This window comes from Electrona antarctica (genome assembly GCF_951216825.1).
Source record: "Electrona antarctica genome assembly, chromosome: 4".
NCBI lineage: Eukaryota > Metazoa > Chordata > Actinopteri > Myctophiformes > Myctophidae > Electrona > Electrona antarctica.
Window position 1 is genome coordinate 24,586,851 of NC_136809.1, and position 21,266 is coordinate 24,608,116.

The 21,266-nt window shown below is 42.8% G+C and overlaps 1 protein-coding gene across 2 annotated transcripts in view; it reads left to right on the top strand.

The window, feature by feature from the left end:
* LOC306922290 (E3 ubiquitin-protein ligase SMURF2-like) overlaps nucleotides 1–21,266 on the top strand; it is a 97,926-nt gene that overhangs the window by 42,073 nt on the left and 34,587 nt on the right. For both annotated transcript variants that reach the window (XM_079499774.1, XM_079499775.1), the window contains exons 4-5: nucleotides 12,131–12,264; nucleotides 18,725–18,790. In XM_079499774.1, the coding sequence (XP_079355900.1) occupies nucleotides 12,131–12,264; nucleotides 18,725–18,790 (200 nt within the window). The remainder of the gene's footprint in view (nucleotides 1–12,130; nucleotides 12,265–18,724; nucleotides 18,791–21,266) is intronic.

The following is a 21,266-nucleotide window of genomic DNA, read 5'->3' on the forward strand; positions in this document are numbered from 1 at the left end:
TAGCAAGAAGTATTTGAGCATATCCCTCTGCACCGCCCATCACCAACCATTTGGAGGGTATGTTCCTGAACAACTCAGCTTGTAGCACTGACACTGTTGTGTGGCTTAAATCAAATGCCCTCTGGCCCTGGTCTACATACACTGCATGGCACACCGGTACTTTACAGTCTGAACATCCCTGCAGTGCACTGCAAACAGACTGTTGGCAGATGGCCAGCTTTCCACACAAGTCCATCCTTCAGTCTGAGATAGAGGTGGTGTGTTGTGTTGTGAAATAACACTGCAAGGGGTCTGGGGCTCTGCTATAGGCCAATCCATAATGAAAATGTGTTGGTACTAGTTGGCAGCTCTCTCACTGTCCCCCTAAGGCCTGGGCACACAGGCTGCATAATTCATGCCCTGAACAATATTGGTAGGATGAAAATCGACAACATATGCTACCCATCTATGACACCTTGCTCACCAAGTCCCAAAATGCGGTACAACATTTATTTATTTTATTACTTTCTCATTTCCTTAGCTAAACAAAAAATAGCACATTTATAAGCTCAAAGCCTGTAATTTCAGGCTGCACTGTCAGCTTGTACATCTTCTATTTATTTATTTTTTCGGCCTCAGGTCTTAATGGCTTATCACTGAATTCGCAATGGATAATCAGACAAAACCTTAATGAAAACCTTAACCTTAATACACGTTAGGCATGTATCACTAAACCATTATATTCACTGGTACTGTGAGAGTGAGGATCTCTGCTAGTTGCATTCTTGTATGTTTCCCTTCTCCCTTTTCATTAAGCTACATTTTTTGTTTGCAGCTAGACAGGCAGATTGTGAGAACAATGGTTAACAATGCAGAGAAATGCGACCGGAATGCCAAACATTCAGTTATGTGCCTGTAGTCCAAATCTTTTTTCCTTTCGACTCCAATTGTAACAGCAACTCTCTCTCTCAAGAGTTCAGCTCAAATGTAATTTCTATGATTTAAATTCTTATGCACGTCAGTCACGCATGCACGCACGCACACGCACACACACACACACACACACACGCTCGCACACAGTCACACACACGCACGCACGCACGCACGCACACACGCACACACCCACATCTGTTATTTTCAAGTCTTCTCCCAGGCTCCCACCGAGTGGTTAAGAAACTGTTGGACGACAAAAAACACTAGCGGGCGTTGCGTTACATTGAAATCGGTGACCTATGAATCCGGTTTCGACGGAAGCAACAGCTGTACCTATTTGAAATAGTATTGCACACAGGGCCCTGCAGGCTGCGGGCCGTAGCGCTTAAACGCCACTAAGTTCCATTGTTAATCTGGGCCTGTTTGTCAAATGTCCTTAAGCCCTGTCCCTGTAACCGTCCCACCCAATGTAAGTCACTCTGGCCCCAGCAATGCATATCCTGCATTAACATGCAACTTGTATCCAGAGAGTGGACAGATCAGACGTAACACTATTGCGTATATCTATTCTACGTCTGAGCATAGACATGGTAACGCCCCGCCTGCCTCTGATTGGCCTACCGACACTACAGAATACCGCTGGTCTCACCAGACTTTCCTCCATCCGAGACGCGAGGTTACTCCGTGGTGGGAAGAGAATGACACGCGCAACAGTAACTTGTAACTTTTATTTTTGTAGAAGAGGCTAATATTGTTTATGCCGTTTGCTTTGATTGAATGATTGATTGAACACATATTTGTATGATTTGATTTGGGTGTGTTCTAAATTAAAGTGTTAGTGTTGATTATCGTGTATTAATCTAATTATAGTAAACTAATACTATTACTGGTATACTAAAAAAGATAAAGATCAAGGGAAAAGAGACCTTTTTACAGTACAATAATGTTTCAAGTTTACACTGTACACAAATAAACAGCATAAAACAATATATTAGTTTGCCTCGTCTACAAAACATGAAAGTTACTGTCGCGCGTGCCAAGCTGTTATTCTATTGTATTATATCATACTTGTATTATTTATTTCCCACCACGGAGTAACCTCACGGCAGACTATCCAGCATATAGCTATCTACCTCGGGGGAAAGTCTGGTAAGGCCGGCAGTGTCTGTAGGCCAATCAGAGGCAGGCGGGGCGTAACCATGTCTATGCTCGGACATAGAATAGATATACGCAACACTATTACCTACAGTATATGCTACTCAGTCAAAAGGGAATCCCACCGAACCAAGGGGAGTATTAGGTTTCAGGTATGGCGATGACATGCACCCGCCTTTGACCTCCCTTCATCTGGAAACCTGCTGCTGCTTACAATACCATAGTACAGTACATTGACCTGTTTTAGCATGTGTCAGTGTATGCTAGAAGAAGGGTGTTGGGAAGTGCTCTCTGTGTGTGCGAGTCTGAATCCAGAGCGACTTACAGTAAGCAAGAACAACGTATGGCAATATATCAAATACATAAAAAATAGTCATAAGGAAGATAAGAACCGTAGAAAATATGTACAGTAAGGCTATGAGTAGGGTTGTCCTGCCTGATCCAATCACGTGATCGGAAATCGGGCCAATCACGTCATTTTCAAATGATCGGAATCGGATCGGGAGCAAAAAAATGTGGTCGGCACATCCCTAGTATCAATATTATATCCATTCCATCTCATGATATTAGACTGGATATTGTCTGTGATTTTGGATATTGTACTACTGTGATGTGACATAAGTGTACTGTTCTATAAAAATATAAATATCGGATCAGGAAATGTCGGCATCGACAGATACAAATGATCGAAATTGGGAAAAAACGTGATCGGGACATCCCTAGCTACATGTATGAGTATACACTATAGAGTGCTATGTCTACATAAGTTTAGCTTTTGCACACGCCTGTAAGGTCGTTGAGGCTAGTGCAAGTGATATGGGCTAAGATGGAGCTCTGTATAACTGCAAGGTTAAACCAGGAGACAAGGTTTCTCAACTCGTTTCTCAACTGAACACAACATGCAACATATGGAATGTCAGAACAGGTCAGCTCCATATATGGAGATCTAAGGGTGGCAGCGGGGGCAGTGTGTTGAGTGTACAGGGTTTGATGAGGGCCCAGGTAGGGCTAGGCCTTAATTTTCAGGCCTGTTGAGAACTCTAGTTTTCGCCGGCTGCCGGGCACGGCTGCACTAATATATGAACGTTTATTGAGAAAGGATATCCCCTTGAGATGCGTCATCTCGTTTTCGATAACTTTGGGCAGGCCCGTCTAGAGTTTAAATGGACAGGTATCCTATCAGTCAAAAGGGAGACATCGAAGAGGAAGGATGGATGGGGAAGGATCAACATATGGATGTCAGAACAGGTCAGCTCCATATATGGAGATCTAAGGGTTTGAGGTTTGATGTGAGATGTAGAGTTGCTGGCCAATATTGATGACATCAGGGATCTCCATATATGGGCTTAATATTGATGACATCACGTGATGTCACGAGGCATGACCATATATGGGGTGTGACTGAGTTTTGGAAAATGCACAATGTCATAGTTAACAATCCTGACAGAGAGCCTCATTGCGGCTGCATAGTTTCTATTCAACTAGACTATCGTAACGATAACAGTTCTTTTCAAGGTTTTTAGCTTGGCTCAAGCTGGTATAATAATGACTGTGTCATTCTTGTTTCTTGCTTAATCATTTTGTATGAGGAAATGGCGTTGCTTTCTACCTGTCCTCTCAACCTCAGACATTCAGTCATTGTCTGGGGGTGCTCTCTCATTTCTCCTTTCCCTCTGTGAGAGACGGTTTGCACAACAACGCACATGTCGCTGCATCATCACACTGGCCTAGTTATCGCATCACATTCACACTGTGAAGGGAGATGATTCAGTGTCCTCAGAGAGACACCGCAGCACATGGAAAAACAAGACACCACATGAAAGACAAACTCCCCAGCACAACAGCTGATGCATCTGCGCGTCTGAAATTACAAAATGGTCCTCATAAAAGACCAGATCAAGTCTGAGATTACGAGACATAATTATATTTTCTCTATCTTAGTAAACATTAGTAACGTTGATTTCATGAGAAATACAAAAGTACAGCAGGCATCTCTGTGTTGCTGTCTAAATAAATGTATTATATGGTACCGGTAGTTGTTTAATCATAGCTAAGTAAGAAATGAGATCTCTCAAAAGGGACGTTAAGATCTGACCTCCATAACTTCATGTGACAATGCATATGCTTAAATTAGGCACAGGATTGTAACTGTGTCCTGTACTTTAATCAGTTTGCCTCTGTGGGATGAGAAGATTGTTATGTGTGTGTGTGTGTGTGTGTGTGTGTGTGTGTGTGTGTGTGTGTGTGTGTGTGTGTGTGTGTGTGTGTGTGTGTGTGTGTGTGTGTGTGTGTGTGTGTGTGTGTGTGTGTGTGTGTGTGTGTGTGTGTGTGTGTGTGTGTGTGTGTGTGTGTGTGTGTGTGTGTGTGTGTGTGTGTGTGTGTGTGAGATTCACTCCACTGCATGCTAATGCATTCAAGATGTTGCTGGTAAACCAACTAGAGTTGCCAACCATTCTTTATAAGGAAGAGCAGGTTCTTGCAAAACTAAATGAATTGTTGGAGAATGCAGTGCTCTGTGTTTGTATCATATGGTGCTGAAGGTGAGAAAGCCATGGTTGTGTTTGTTTTAATGACTTCCAACCGGGCACCCCTATTTTGGGCATGTAGTTATGAACATTTTCCAGGAAAATACAAAAATAGGTGATCAACAACATCGATGCGATGCAAGTGATCTCTGTAGACTGTCAATGCATGTGCGCTTTTGTGAGTGAGGATTGCTGCCCGCACAGAGTACAAAACTCTGATGCTGGCCTTCAAAGCAATCAACGGTATGGCAATCAAAAGTAAGCTAAACAACAAGTGTTACTTGTTGTTTAGCCTGGGGTCCACCTATGCTTTCTATGGCATAGGCAGCTCCCGGCAAGATCCGCCGGGAGAATCTAGACGCAGCTGCGCGACATGAGACTAATTAATTCGAGCGACAGAGAGAGAGAGAGGAGTGTGTGTGTGTGCGTCAATTTAACAACGGTGCAGATCAGAAATCAGCAGAGAGTGAGCGATGTTTGTCCTACTCTATGCCGATTTGAAGTGGACTCGGTCCCAGACTTTTTTTTTCCTCCCTGGAAATAAAAACGTCGGTTTCCGAGGCTACTTGTTGTTGCGTACTGTAAATGGCTCTGGATTAAGAGCGTCTGCTAAATGCCTAAATTGTTGGTAAATTCTCGGAAAACAAATGTTTAATTTCTGAGACGTTTTTTTAAGAGCGTCTGCTAAATGCCTAAATTGTTGATAAACTCGGAAAACAAATGTTTAATTTCCGAGATGTTTTCCTCGTGAAAATAAAGGTTAATGACCAGCACCAACCTCTTTTAGAAATAGTAAACGAATAATCTTCTTGAGAACACTGTTGGCATCAGGATTGCTCATGTTTGCAACATTAATTGGACTTGCCTGGCTTAGCCTTGAGGAATAATATGATTATATTATCTTCCAAGCTACTGTGTTCTAGTGATAATTATGCGCTGACAACCACATTCATAGATTCTTTGATTTGTAAGGGTGAGAAAAGGAGAGGAATTGTATTTGGCCCTGAACTGTTTCACTTGTTATTCAATTTCAATGTCTAACCAAGTGTAACCTTCCATTCTACTGTATTTATTGATTTTATTTATTTACTTTGAAATATATTCACTATGGATATTGTATACATGCCTCTGTTTGTTTGTAGATAATGGCAGACATTGTGCGTCCCTACTTAGGGAATGTCATTACATACACATACATACATGTCTGTCCTGATGAGGGTCTAACACCGAAACGTTGACTTAATAAAGAGCAACATTTTTTGCAAGTTCCAGACAGTGTGTGATTTTATTATCAGAGATGCCCTTCGTGTCATGATCGACAAAATTAACATATCTTCAATTATTTCTCCCCCTTTTGTCGTACAATGAAGTATATAGGGTTTAATGGTTAATATACATAGTTAGTCAAGTAAGAAGATATAGTATCAAAATGATTTTTACAAACACCAAATGCTAGTAAACTGAGCACAACAACTCCAACCAGTGAATAAACTGGACTGCACACAGTGCACAGATGAACTGGCATCTATCCCAATGCATTCTCTGAGGAGCAGCTCCAGCTCTGACATTACAGTATAATGACTAAACTAGGCTATTAATTAACAACTGCAGGTGTCTGTGAGAGCACCCATGAGGATATTTTATGGGTTGAAGGGTCAATATACTATTATGGAATAAGGCCATTCAATGATTTAAAAAATACTTCTGGATTCACAAAATGAATAGCCCATTCATTGTCTATGGAAGAGCTTCAGATGTTGCATGACCTCACAGATTTCTGACTTTGGGAAAGCGTCCTCTTTCATACTCTCAGGCCTTGATCGTTTTTACGTTTCCTGTTCTGAAGTCCAATCAGATAGTGTTGCCAGATTACGTGTGTGTGTGTGTGTGTGTGTGTGTGTGTGTGTGTGTGTGTGTGTGTGTGTGTGTGTGTGTGTGTGTGTGTGTGTGTGTGTGTGTGTGTGTGTGTGTGTGTGTGTGTGTGTGTGTGTGTGTGTGTGTGTGTGTGTGTGTGTGTGTGTGTGTGTGTGTCATGTAACGATATATATCTATATTCCCAACGATATTAATCGATTTGTTTTGTTTTTAGGGGGGCTAGTGGATTATGGTGTGTGAGAGATATGAAATGTGAGCTTTAATCATATTCCATCATATTCAAGTGCTTTTGGAGAGAAATGAAACTGACTCCATGCAGTCACTTTCAGTAGTAGAGCACTGTAGAGGGGAGCGGTGTGTGCCTGTGACTGCCCAGGTGATGGTCGTTGATGCTCATTAATACATCAAGGAAGGAAATGCACTGTCAAATAGATCTACTCTATCCTAAGATGCCATCAAAGAAAGCTTTTTTTTTTAACATGTTAAGGTTCTAAACAAGAAAGCATGTTTACAGTTGTTGCACAGAAATTAAGTAATTTTACAGAAATGAGACGGACTCATGCAGTCACTTTAGTAGAGTACTGCAGAGGGGAGCTGTGTGTCTGTGACTGTGCCCAGGTGATGGTCGTTGATGCTCATTAATACATCAAGGTTATGTTTCTGCACTGTCAAAAGTAATGCTACTTTTGCAATGCAGTTAAATACAAAATGTGAAAAAGCTCGGAGGGGAAGATAAATTATAAAAAAAAGAAGATTTTTTTTGGGGCATTTTCCTGGAAAATATTTTTTGTTTAAAATATTGTGAAAAATCGTATCGTGATACAAATCATATCGTGAGTTGAGTGAATCGTTACATGCCTAATATATATATATTGTATGTGTGTGTGTGACTGTGTGTGTGTGTATATATATATATATATATGGCATGTAGTTCCACAACTTCTGAATGTTGTACACATGACATGAAGCCAAAGCCCTGTCAACTTCTACCCCTTGGCTTTCATAGGCTGTGCATCTGTTTTGATGCATGTTGTAGGGAAACCCCTCTCCTCACGAATGATATACAACATAATGCCAAGCTTGACATCACACACAGTAAAATCCTTAGTGTAAAATTACCTCTGAGAAGTGCACGAAATGGGCGTATTTGTACACTATCAGAGCTAAAGATTTGATAGTGCAGCCAGGTAGGCTGTAATTGTGCATGCGTGCTGGGCTGGCGGGCAGGCAGGCGGGCTAGCATGTGTGAGAATGTGATTTTGTGTGTGCCCTGTGAGTATTGCTGTGCACTATGTATGTTGTATGTATGTATGGGAGGGGGGGGTGCGTGCACTTACTGGAGGGTGTGTGTGTGTGTGTGTGTGTGTGTGTGTGTGTGTGTGTGTGTGTGTGTGTGTGTGTGTGTGTGTGTGTGTGTGTGTGTGTGTGTGTGTGTGTGTGTGTGTGTGTGTGTGTGTGTGTGTGTGTTTTAAGGCTGCAACAACGAATCGATTAAATCGATAAAAATCGATAATTAAATTCGTTGCCAACGAATTTGATTATCGATTTAATCGCGGGTGTTTTCCAACATTAAAATCTAACGTAAAGCTGCTTTCTTTTTACCGTTCAGTAATGGCACTAGGCTCGGTATAAACAACACGAGATTGTCTTGAACGTGACCTGAGCGCTCCGCATCTACCCCTCTCTCTCTCTCCCAACTTCAGTCTCCCACACACACACACACACACACACACAGAGAGAGAGAGAGCGTCAAGTGGCTCTGTGGCTGCGATGAGCTCCGCAAAAACAGCTGATCTGTGAGCTCATCAACGTCATCAACAGGTTGCAAAATGCCCCAAACAGGTCCCAAAACATGGTATTTGTGAGCACTGCCACTGTCCATATTTTTTGTCGTATGACCAAAAATGCTCCCCAAAGTCTGAATCTGTGAGCTGCTTGCAGGCAGGCTACGGAGCACTAGCAGTGTAGCTCGTTAGCTCCTCAATTTGTTCCACCTGTGTTACTCAGCAGCGCATTGAAGTGGGCACAGGGCAAAAGCAGAACGTTTTGCTTAACAATGATCAGTTGTTCAGTGCTGTTTAACTTTGGCAATAAGTGATACTAGAGCCTAGAGAACATGCTAATATGGCTAAATAAGAACGGTTTCCTCTATCAGCTAGCATGCTGGTGTGTGTGTGTGTGTGTGTGTGTGTGTGTCTGCACTGTAGGACAGTCGTTCTCATAGTGGGAGTTTCAGCTAAATTATAGATAGTTAGCAAGTAAACCATGTGGACCCTAAAGGGTCTGTAACAGAGAGTGCAAAAATGGAACCAAATGGACTCTCAAAATTGACATTGATTTTACAATAGAAATAAAATAATAATAAATTGGGGTCCCAGAGATAGAAATGGAAAGAATATACATGGTCAACATTACAGATTACAGTATCATTACAAGTACAAGGAATGGATTAAAAAAAGGGGGTAAAATATAGATTTTGAAGGAGTATTCATTTGTATTGTCTTTATTGTTAGTTACAACATGCCTACAATAACTTGAAGCAACATTTTAAAGGTAATTGCAAAAAGGTGCCATAATCCGATTAATCGATTCATCGTTTAAATAATCGCCCGATGAATCGATTATGAAAATAATCGTTAGTTGCAGCCCTAGTGTGTGTGTGTGTGTGTGTGTGTGTGTGTGTGTGCGCGTGCGCTTACTGTGCTGTCTAGAATTGAGACGTGGTGGAGCAGAATACGGGGACTTCCTCTGTTCTTCAACCACGGCTAGACTAGATTCAGCCGCACATATCAACACACACATATAAACACACACGCACACGCTCACTTTGGGATCAGCTAATCTGCCACATTACACAGTCTGAAAATCTGCACCACAGTCGCGGTGTGTATTCCGTGCTTGTCAGAAATGCAAAACAAGTTCAATTTGGCATCTGTGTTTGCATATTTTGGCATAAAAAAGCTGTGTGTGTGCGTGTGTGCGTTCGTGCGTGCGTATGTGCGTGTGTGTTATATATTGCGCTGTATATTTTTGTGACTGTCGGATACAGCATTGCATTTTTCCTCTAGGCCAGAAAACCATTGTGAAAGGTGAACAGATGTCATATTATATCGTGTTTTATGTTAATATCCTCCCAGTCTGACTACTGTAATATCCTGTCTGAGTCGACAAACTGTGGCATGTGTCCAAACTGTGCAAAAAGCATTGGTCCTTAATATCCCTATTTATGTTCTCTACATTGGTTACTGTCACACTTTGACCTAGTGTGGGTCATGTTGCCGAAAGGCACAGGTAGAACAAACTGGAAAATACTGAAAAGGAGAGTACCTGTTGCAGAGAAGTGTTTTACTTTATTCACCCTTCTACACAAAAATGAACAAAGCTATCTACAAATATTACTGGATAGATTGGCTCCCAGGTCCTTGCACCTCCATAGTCCTACGTTGACTGATTTGCAACGGCAGGTCTCCGGCTAAGCCCTCCAACTGGGCCATACCAAACCTGAATTGAATCCACAATTACACCAGTTAAATTCACTATGTCCAGGGACATTACATTTCTCAATACACACATTTAAAGTGTCACATAGTACTCTATATACACATATAATAGAATTAATTATAACCAGAGTACTCTACCCAAAACGAATGTTGGCATGTCCCCTACGCAAACCCACAGTTGGTAGTTGCTCCCTACAATGGAGTCAACAATCAATCAATCAAGCACCACACAATATACATCAAGTCAAAATAACAAATATCACTCTGCAACATAAATAACAATTCAAACTTTAACCATGTGTTAAATGCAGTCTCCGTGGCAGGCTGAACTGCCAAAGTTAGTAAGATGGATAACTACAATGTTCCTTCAAAGTTTGTCTAAATCTGGTCCCTATAGCTACTACGGCACAGCCTCTGATCGTCAAAGTTGATCAGAGTTAAGTTGATCAAAGTTAAAGTTGATCAAAGTTAACCCAAAGATCAACAGTGGTAAGGTTTTCAATATTTTTCATCATGGACCCCTACATAAACTGACATTATACAACAGGTCGTTTCGGGGGAAGCAATCTGATTGACGGTTGAAACAGCCTTCTAGCTGTGCTTTAAACGACTGTATAGGAACGCCTAATAAAAACATAGAAATCTCTATGCCGACTGTGTTGCTATAGGCTAGCGAGTTTCTTGGGACATTTTTTTTTTTTTTTTTTTCTTTTTTAAAGATATTTTTTTGCGGCTTACGCCTTTTATTGGTTTTTGAAGGGACAGACAGTAGGCTGACAGGAAACGGGAGAGAGATGGGGGAAGACATGCAGTAAAGGCCGTGTCGGGCTCGGGAGTCGAACCCGCGGCACACTGCGACTGGATTACCAGTCGGGTGCCCAGACGGTTACGCCACCGCCTGGGCTCTTGGGACATTTGTATCGTATTTTTTTAATGACAGATGTAGCCGTAGTGGCTACATCTGTCTTTTCTGATTTTTAGCGAATATCTTAGTTTTAAGGGTAACTGTTGCGAAATTGCAATTGCAGACGAGTTCCTGCAGCATCGCAGCCTTCACAGACTTGCATTAATGACTGTAAAGAACCGTGTAATATTGCTTTTATTAGACCATGGGTTCCATTTCAATTGATTCTTGCCTCTCTCACAAACACACACACATTTTAAGAATTTAGTCCACACAAAGGGAAATGCACAAGGACACAAACATTATGGGTGCAGTTATGTTACAATCACAAGCTTATGACATACATGTCTTGGAATCATGATACAGCAAGAATGTCACTCAGCAGTGTCTCTAATAGCCATATTCGTTCACACAACGGTGCTCAGGACTAGGCTTAGTCTCATATGGTGGCATAGACAGTACAACAGGAACAGTACAACACCTCGCAAGTCCTTCTGCCTCATCCTCTGGACACTCCAAGCTGTCGAGAGTTCGAAACGCTCCCACAACTGTCTGTCGACATGTCCCAGGCCGGACAATCAGAGAAAACAGAGCCAGCAGTTTCACACCGCCGCCCGGTGACAACACGCGGCGTCCTCCGCGTCTGCTCCGACAGCGGACGTATACGCCGTAGGAAAGTCACCGACTCACCGGGTCTCTCCCGGTGACGCTGCGCCCTCCTCAACTCCACAGCCGCTCTCATGGGCCTGGAGGTCCACACACCGCTGCCCCGATGGCGGACCGACACACCGCAGGGAAGTCACCGGGTCCACTGCCTCTCCTCCCGGCACCTGTTCACGGGAGGGGCTGTCAGGCAGCGTGGTCGCCGGTAGACTACGCCGTTGAGTACATCTTGGCGTGATATCCTGACACACAGCCACCGCCACAGGAATTGCAGAAGTTCCAAAAGCTGCACCCACTACATTAACGATCGTAGTTAGAACGGGTGCGGTTGTTAGATGTTAAAGAACAAGCAAAGTTGGCGTCCACCGACGTTCCACCGTGCCACCATTGCTGTGCACGCACACGCGCGCATGCGCGCGCACACACAAAAAGTGTTTTAAAGTCAATGTGACCCATCATTCATGGGACATAAAAGCATAATGATTTACTTTTGTTCCCACACACACACACACACACACACACACACACACACACACACACACACACCAGCTACTGTACCTTGTGAAACTCACTTTCTCTCTCGTTTGTGCTTTCAGCTACATAGGGAAGTCAGACTCTATCACCATCAGTGTGTGGAACCATAAAAAAATCCATAAGAAACAAGGCGCTGGTTTCCTGGGCTGCGTCCGCCTCCTCTCCAATGCCATCAACAGACTCAAAGACACTGGCTGTAAGTATTTGTGTGCGTGTGTGTGTGTGTGTGTGCGTGTGCGCGTGCTGTGGTAATTTGCTCCCTGAAAACAGGCACCAGTTTTTGAACCCTTATCTCATCTTTCTCTCCTCATCACTGTATCTTCTTTCTGTACATATTTCTATATCAGTGCGCTCTCACTTTCTGTCCCTCTCATCGCTTCTTTTTTTCCATCTGACCTTTCCTGAGAGAAACGGGCAGATGTAACGAGAGAAATTATAAAATTGAGCTATGTACTGTACAGATAAAATATCGAATAAATATAGCATGCATAGATGAAATGTAGAATGAACCCATTTTGGGCGGGAACCCCTTTTGGTGTTAGCATTATGTTATGCTTTAGCTATTTAAAAATCACACCCGTGTGAACTGAGTGGTGCAAGGTCTTATATAGCCTGATCAGCTGTGGTCTGACGTAATGTCAGTGACCATAGTAACCATGCTCATTCTTTTGGGTCCCACGTACAGGTACACACACGTACAGGTACACACATACAAACATAGATACAGACAAAGCTGGTTGTTGGAGTGGTTTGCACCACTCAAAAATAGCAGATCTACAAGCTCATAGCGCGCCACCGAGTGGCGCGTTGCGAGCTTGTAGGTCTGCTATTTTTTTTAAATCGAAGAACGACTGACTGCTTTTTCAGAAAACTGTCAGGATGTATAGAAGACATTTTTAGAATCTGATCTCAGGTCAGAATGGGTTAATGTAGCTATGCATCATTGCATACTGTACATTTCATCAACAGTGTTTATGAAATGTAAACAGACTAGAGACGGAGACATAAGTCATGGAAGAGGGGACATCTGAAGGGGCTTTCTCTACACATGGGGTCCGCATACACATGCACACACATGTACATGCGTGCGCGCACATACACACACACACAGGGTGCCTGGTCAATGAAAATCGAAATCTGCAAAATCAGTCAAAGTTAATCAATGAACACGTCTAGAAACGCATGAGAGAGAGAGAGAGATTATAATATCTATTATAACATAAAGGTAGCACTTTCTTTATTGGTAGATGAAGCATGACTCTTTCCCTCAGGTCAAAGATGTCTACATGACTTTGTGGTAAAATTCTTCCTTTGTTAGGTGATGTTTTATAAATCCTGATTTGTACTTTGTCGTAAGACGATATTTAAAATGTCACACGTTGCTTATATCGTGACAAGAAAATGCATTGGTTACGTTACATAATTAAAACCAAGGTAAGAAATGATTGTCACTGGACCACATCAGTGATTGACTACACACAGGTCATCTAGATTTGAATGTTGTGCAGGTTTGATTTACATGACATTCAATGAGTGGTGTGTTCTATTCGTCATATCTCTATGTACAGCTGTGTGAGTGGCCGTTTAGAAATTCTGTGTAAATACATACAAATTAAATTATTGCGTTTTCTATGGAGAGGGGGGTCGGCCATCACCATCCAGACCCCCAACACACACACACACACACACACACACACACACACACACACACACACACACACACACACACACACACACACACACACACACACACACACACCCCACACTAGACTTGGTGTCTCCAATAACAGACATTGTCTTTATGTCCAGGAACTATGGTGACTCCTTGCTTCCTCTGCCTTTCTGGCTACATCTCTTAGCCCCTAGCGAGCTAGCTACTCAACGTGCTGGTCTTTCAACAGGGCTATTGTATTGTCAGCAGCTTTCCAGGAAATATTGCTTGCTGCATGCATAGAGAGGATCTAGCAGCTTGTTCAAAATCAATAACCCTGAAATGTACTGGGCCAGTACGGTGTGTCCAAAGAAAGGAGTACTGTTTTGATGCCAAAACAGGAGCACCACATGCTCCTTGGATGTTTTCATTACCATCCTATACCAACAGTTGCATCAGGAGGGATTTGCTGGCATGTTACCTGTGATTATAGTGATGACTGAAGGCATGATACTAATTTTATGTCATCTCTGACTGGAAAAACCACATTGCTTAACTAACATGACCCGAACCAGCCCTGAACATGAGTACAGCTTCATATTTTACGGCAACAAAAATATTTTGTTAGTTATCATTCAGGACCTTTCACTAATTCGTCTGAGCCACCGCAGGACCTCTGAGCGGTGCCGTAATTATTACACTACTAAATGCACAACGAAATTCAGGCAGACGCTCGTATTTGACATTCCGTTTCTCTCCAAAGTTGAATTTTGCCACTACTGTTGGAGCAGCCATAAACTACACAGGCTCATCCCGGTGTTCTGGGCATCTTTTGTCAAGTTAGTGTCACTAAAAAGCAGGTAAAAGAGTAACGTTTGAGCAGACTAACTTCAGTCACTTTCCCATTCAATGTAGTAGAAGAGCTGACTGTACACCACAGATATCTTGTCTCCACTTACAGGAAATGCGTTTGCTGCGACCATGGGACCCGTCAGTGGATTTGTCTATACTATAGACAAATCCACTGACGGGTGGGTGACATCTTGTAGCCTATAGACTCTATAGGCTACAAGATGTCACATGACAAAAATAATGGATTTAAAAGCGAACATGTGACGTTGCACTGTGATAAGTTGTTAGCTTGTACAGTAGATCTGTTGTTTTTGTCAAATGACACAGTGATAGCTGGTGTAAGAGCCATTATTGTGTATAATTGATATGGGTGGGGTTTTGGTATTCAGATGAGGCAGAGATTTTGATTGGGGCACTTATGGGGTGTGGTGGGTCTCTTTAGGAATTGCTCAGTGGGCCAAGGAGGACACCTGTAATACCTGAGGTCAAGTCTGGCATCATAACAGATGTGTTGGTGAGATCTCTGTTCTGGCTGTGGTGGTATAGTTGTGTCTCTGTAGGCACAGGAGTTGGTCTGTGTGTAACCGGAGAAAATTGACTGAGTGGCATTGCTGGTGATTTTGTGGTCCTATACAGAGCGACATTATGTTTATTATTAATCACCTGTTTGACATGCACAGTTATCTCTGTATGCCTCCTGTGTGGGAAATAGAGGGACAAGCTGGAGGGCCTGTGCCAGTCGGAGTGGTATTGCTGCAGTGCAAACCATCTGCTCAAATTGGAACTGAAATCGGCATTCACCATCATTGTTTGTATTTTGCCATGCTTTCTTGTCGATCTGACAATGTCCTGTGTCCATTTGCATCAGGAAAAGAAGGTTTCCGGCACCACAGCATAAAAAAAAACTGACGTGGCCTATTCGGAGGACATAAAGTCACTGAAATGCACTGGCAATGATTGATTACATTCCCCCACCTCCCCCTGCATAATGTATCCCGTCCAATTCTGACCACAAACTATTTCTCTCTGGCCATCTTAAATGAAAACACCTAGCCTTAAATTAGTCAAGCTAAAGGGTGCTATATTTTCCTTGCAAAAGAGTTGTGAATGGTCTCCAGTAGCCTTACGGTATGTTTGATTCTAAGGGTTGTTTTTGGGCTCCCAAGAGAGTCCACCAGAACCCACAACATTGGCAGCATTGCCACATAAGCCTCGGTAAAAGCCAAGGAAAATGTGCGTGCCACTCCGAGGACTTCCAGAGGACTTGCCCTCAGATCAAACAGTGTTCTGCAGAGACAGACAGTATATAGGCTCCAGTCAGGCCTGAGACCAGCCACTTACTGTACAGGCAATGTGGCTGAAATTATACCGTAGTACAGCCACAGGAAGTGGACAGGGCGACATGATCTATGGCAGCAGGGCTCCAGTCCTCACATTACCCCTCTGTCTGTCTCCTACGCTGGGCTGAACATCGACACATGGCCCCAGCCTGCTCTGCGGTCTGACCAACACACACACACACACACACACACACACACACACACACACACACACACACACACACACACACACACACACACACACACACACACACACACACACACACACACACACACAAACAGCCACCCAAGGGGCCCTCCAGTAACTGCTGTACATACAGGTTCCTCAAAGTCTCTACTCATAGCCATAGTCCAGTTTGTCGTCACACACACACACAAATACTGAATCTTGCTATCTATATCACTCTCTCTCATTCACTGACACACGCAAACAGACACAAACACACGTAGCCAGAAGCGCAGAGTTCACTGGAACTGCTTGAGTTTCCTAGAAGTTTGTCCGTCTGTACATTCAGCTCTACTTCCTGTGGCATCTCATGAACACCCACACGCACGCACCCACACGCAGTTACACACACGCACACACACGCACTTTTACAAGCAACACAGCTTTAATTTGCTTGTGGTTACTATAAACCTTGTTTAGAATTTAGATCTGATAGATCTGATAGTTCAGAACATACCATGTTCTCCCTTTTATAATCATGTATTTTTTGCTTGTTTCTAAAGCACTCACTGTTACACGCTCATATCCTACTACTGTATAGTACATAGTTGACACGTGCTCATGCAAATATGTGTGCTTAAATTAACATATTCACATATTATTGCATGCTCTGCACTTCTATCAGACATACACTCATGCAAGCATGCATAATGCAGCCCTGCACACAAGCAAAGAGATGTTTTATGCACTTTTTATGCATTTGAATAAAAAGACCATAACCCGGTGTAGCATGCCATGACACCCATATCAGGGTAGAAAGTCAAGGGGAAGAAAGGAGGAGGCTTGTGCTATTTTTTTTAATTTCCTCCTCTCATCTTCTAAGTAGTCTTCAAATTCACCTCAGACGCTGTCGGCGCTACGGTTTTACTGTAGGTCTGTGTTTCACTTTCATCGCTTTCTCTCTCTCTCTCTCTCTCTCTCTCTCTCTCTCTCTCTCTCTCTCTCTCTGTATTTCTTCTCTCCCCCTCTGTAAGAGAAACAATCTGCTTACTATTCCAGCCTTGTAAGGCTTAGAACCTTCCCTGTTTAGTCTAGACATGGATCCGGAACAGACACACACACACACACACACACACACACACACACACACACACACACACACACACACACACACACACACACACACACACACAACGTCTGGAATCAAGCTGCCGTTGTGTTCTGGTCTTACTTTATCTACGTGCAAACCAACCACACATGACACCACGTTCAATGTAAATGTGTATAACGCGCACACTCTCTCAGGCACGAGCCAAAGACATGATAAATCTGATCTGAATTTGTTTTTGTATTTATTATCAGGGAATTGAGAAAAAACAAGGGCATCTCTCTCTCTCCCTCGGTCCCTATGATGTGTGTCTTGTTGTTGTTGTGAGGTCCATGTCATTAACGGCAGTGAAATGCAGATTGCCCAGTTCTGTACTGACTCTGCATGTCTCTCTGGAGCGCAGTGGAATCCTCCATGCTCATTGTGTGTGTGTGTGTGTGTGTGTGTGTGTGTGTGAGTGTGGAGTGTATCTGTGTCTGGGATCTAGCAGGGGTCTTCCTGGGTTATGTTGCTCTGCTGTCTCCCTGTCTGGCTGAGCAGGGGTCTTCCTGGGTTATGTTTCTCTGCTGTCTCCCTGTCTGGCTGAGCAGGGGTCTTCCTGGGTTATGTTTCTCTGCTGTCTCCCTGTCTGGCTGAGCTCGCCTTCCCTGAGGGGAGCAGACAATGAAGCCTTATTTATCCAGCTACCCACAACAAGCCTGCTACCAAATCTGCACGGAACAAATTTTCGGATGCGTATCACTTTCCCTCGGTGCCGCCCCACATCTGTGGACATTTACCCCTCAACCTGCACACCAGTCGACATGCAGTTAATCTCACAAATTTAGTTTAAGCTAAAACGTCACCTGTGTGCCACTGTATGTATTGTAGAGGATTATTTCCGAATTCTTCCTCCTATAGGTACAGAGCATCTGTCCCGTATTTGTTGAGGGGTGCTAGCCACTCCTATAGACAGCTATGTCTGTCCGTATGTCTGAGTACGGAAATAGCGTTTGTTGACCACCAGGTGTCACTGCAGACACACACACACACACACACACAGGCCAGGGAAGAGAGCTTGTACAGTACAGTACAGTACAGTACAGTACAGTACAGTACAGTACAGTACAGTACAGTACAGTACAGTACAGTACAGTACAGTACAGTACAGTACTACTCAGTTCAGACGGGTGAACTGTTCAAAGAACAATAGAAATTCAAACAAATCTGGTCGTATGTAATATAATTTAGTAAACAGAAAATACAAACTCAGGTGGGACACCAATTTCATCCAATAAGGAGAGCAAACCCATTTATCAGCTTCATTTTGTTTTACTTTACTGTATCCTGTATTACTTCTCTCTCTTGATTGTATTAAATTGGTGTCATGACCTAAACAAATCTATTTCAGTTTACTAAAGAGCTGGAGAGACCCCCTGTTACTTAATGTGGTGTTATTGTGCATTAATTCATTCATTCATTCATTCAATGCTCTATAGCTATTTAACAATAAAATAATTGACAGCAACTTTAACACTTTGTATGGTTATGTCCTTACAGATCAGAGACTGGACCTGAATAAGTTGGGCCCAAATGACAACGATACTGTGAGAGGACAGATAGTTGGTGAGTAATACACACCTGCACATGTAAGCGCATGCACAGTTGCGCGCGCGCACACACTCACACACACACACACACACACACACACACACACACAGCGAGAAAAATCATCCCACACTAACTCAGTTACACATGTCAGATTTTATTAAAAACAAGAAAGCGAATATTTTAGAGTTGATGGTTGTACACTAGCCTTCACATGATCATTGCAAGGAAAGGTGCGTGTGTGTGTGTGTGTGTGCGTGTGCGTGTGCACCTCTGTGCATAAACACCAAGCGACTGTCTCTGGGGTGAGAAGGTGAGAGGACAATGTTTTTGTGTTGATGTTTTGTTGCTCACCATGAACAGCCTGCATGAAGGCACCTTTACACCGCGTTGCACGAGACATTCAAGTTTGCAGTGCTGGAATGGTGATGAAGTCTACTCATTGCACTTTCACCAGCGAAATTCATATTGATTTTATTTTCTTCTCGTTTTCTGACCACAACATTTCAGTTTGTTTCCATCGCGGACGCACACAGAGACAAGCTGAAGGTTGGTTCGTCGGTCGGTCTGTCTGTACGGTGGTTGGTGTGCAAAGTAATGTGCAATTGTTTCCTTTTGACCCAGAAGTCAAAATGAAGCAGGCACGTCCAATCAGAATGAGAAACCCCCCATAGTCATGTATGAGGTTCGTACAAGAAAGTTGCCTTGACACATGACAACCCAGCAAAATACTCAACTTAAAGCTGCAATCCAGAACGTTATTTTAACCAATCTCTGTTAACACAATCCCCGCCAAAAAACGTAGCCTACGTTCATTGTCGGGAAGCGACAAGCGCCAAAATACGTAGGTTACGTTAATTCAGTTGTATAAATGTGTTTGATCCGATCTAGTGGAAAGGCTACTCACATTAGCTTTGATTGATTGATTGATTGAAAATTTTATTAACAGTTTGCAGAATTACAGTACATTTCAAGCACAAACTCAATACAAAGGCTGTTAACTGTGAGTGGACGACCCAATTAAGCATTACACTTGTTTACAACAGGGTCCACCATGTTCAATTCATCAAAACATTTAGAGACGTACAAATAGACACTTCTATATAGACAAAGAACAGTACAGGAATTCAGCTTCGGATGGCTATCTGTTGTTAGCCATAAAACTGGACTGCGCCATTTTGATTGCGTGTGTACACACGCTTTCAGTCGTACTTATCATGCTCCAGAACAACGACCGGTCGAGACAACACACACACACAATTAAGTTGACACAACATCCGGTCGCGGTGTTTTGTATCTTCAAAATAAGGGTTGAACGGGGCGATATCCTGGCATATAGTAATCATTCTTTAATGAATCCTGGCGGGGATTGTGTTCATATAATACCACTACCACATCTGCTGTGGTTGGAGATGATCTCCCTACTCGTCACTGAGACATTTAAGGCCTATTCATGCTCCAGTTGTAGGTGATAAGGAGACGGTGGTTAGTAAAAACAGAGAGATGTGTTTGGTTGAGCGGTGAGTCGCTTACCACCGTGGCGTGACGTCATGTTGTAGTTTTTGGTGGTCACCTTATCACCTAAAACAGGAGTATGAATAGGCCTTTAGACCCTAGTGTCGGATAGGACAACTACTGGTTGACAAGCTTCGAATACATTTGCAATTACCTCTCCCCATCTGGAGAGAACGTAAAACCTACGGATTGTAGCTTTAACAATTGACACAACAAAGTGCATGTATAGCACTAAACTCAGCACATTACAGGACATAATATTATGCAATGTGAACCCCTGCACTAAGAAATAAGCTATATTCAAGCTTATTTCTTAGTGCTGTGATAATATGCAAGCTTATTAGTGTAATCCAATTACATTTCTAATGTAATTTTGAATCTAAATATATATTTTAATGAGAGCATACTGTAGGGAAATACGGTTGCAGAATTTCCCCCTCTTTGCTTTAAGCGTTGCTGTCAGGTACACTGTAAATTAAATAATTTTAAATGTACAAGTTTTGGATTCTTAAAATTGATAATCCATTGTAAGAAAGACAGACAAAGGGCAAGGGAGATGAATCTTCACTCTGCTCAGTATGGTTTCAAATTGAGTTGTGAATCTCGGGATCCAAATGGGAATGACGTGGCTCCCCATGTGGATCTCAGCCTTCATGTGCACAACCTATGACATCAGTTTCAACCCTGTTCATTTCAATTATTAATGTAAAGTTAAATGTTTCAAAAAGGTATAAGAGATATGTGATAAATAATAAATAGTGGCAGTTCTTCTGAGGCCCACTGGCAATGTGCACAGGTAAAACAACATTGATCGGTCGTGCAGTTTGCGAGATTAGCGCTGGACACACAGACACACGCAGAGACCCTCTTATAGACGGCTAGACTCTGCAGAGCCACATGGTAAAAACCTGTCCTAAATTGCTGCATGGCTCCTTGACAGGAAAACTGCATGTGTTACTCTGGCACACAGTGAAGAAGG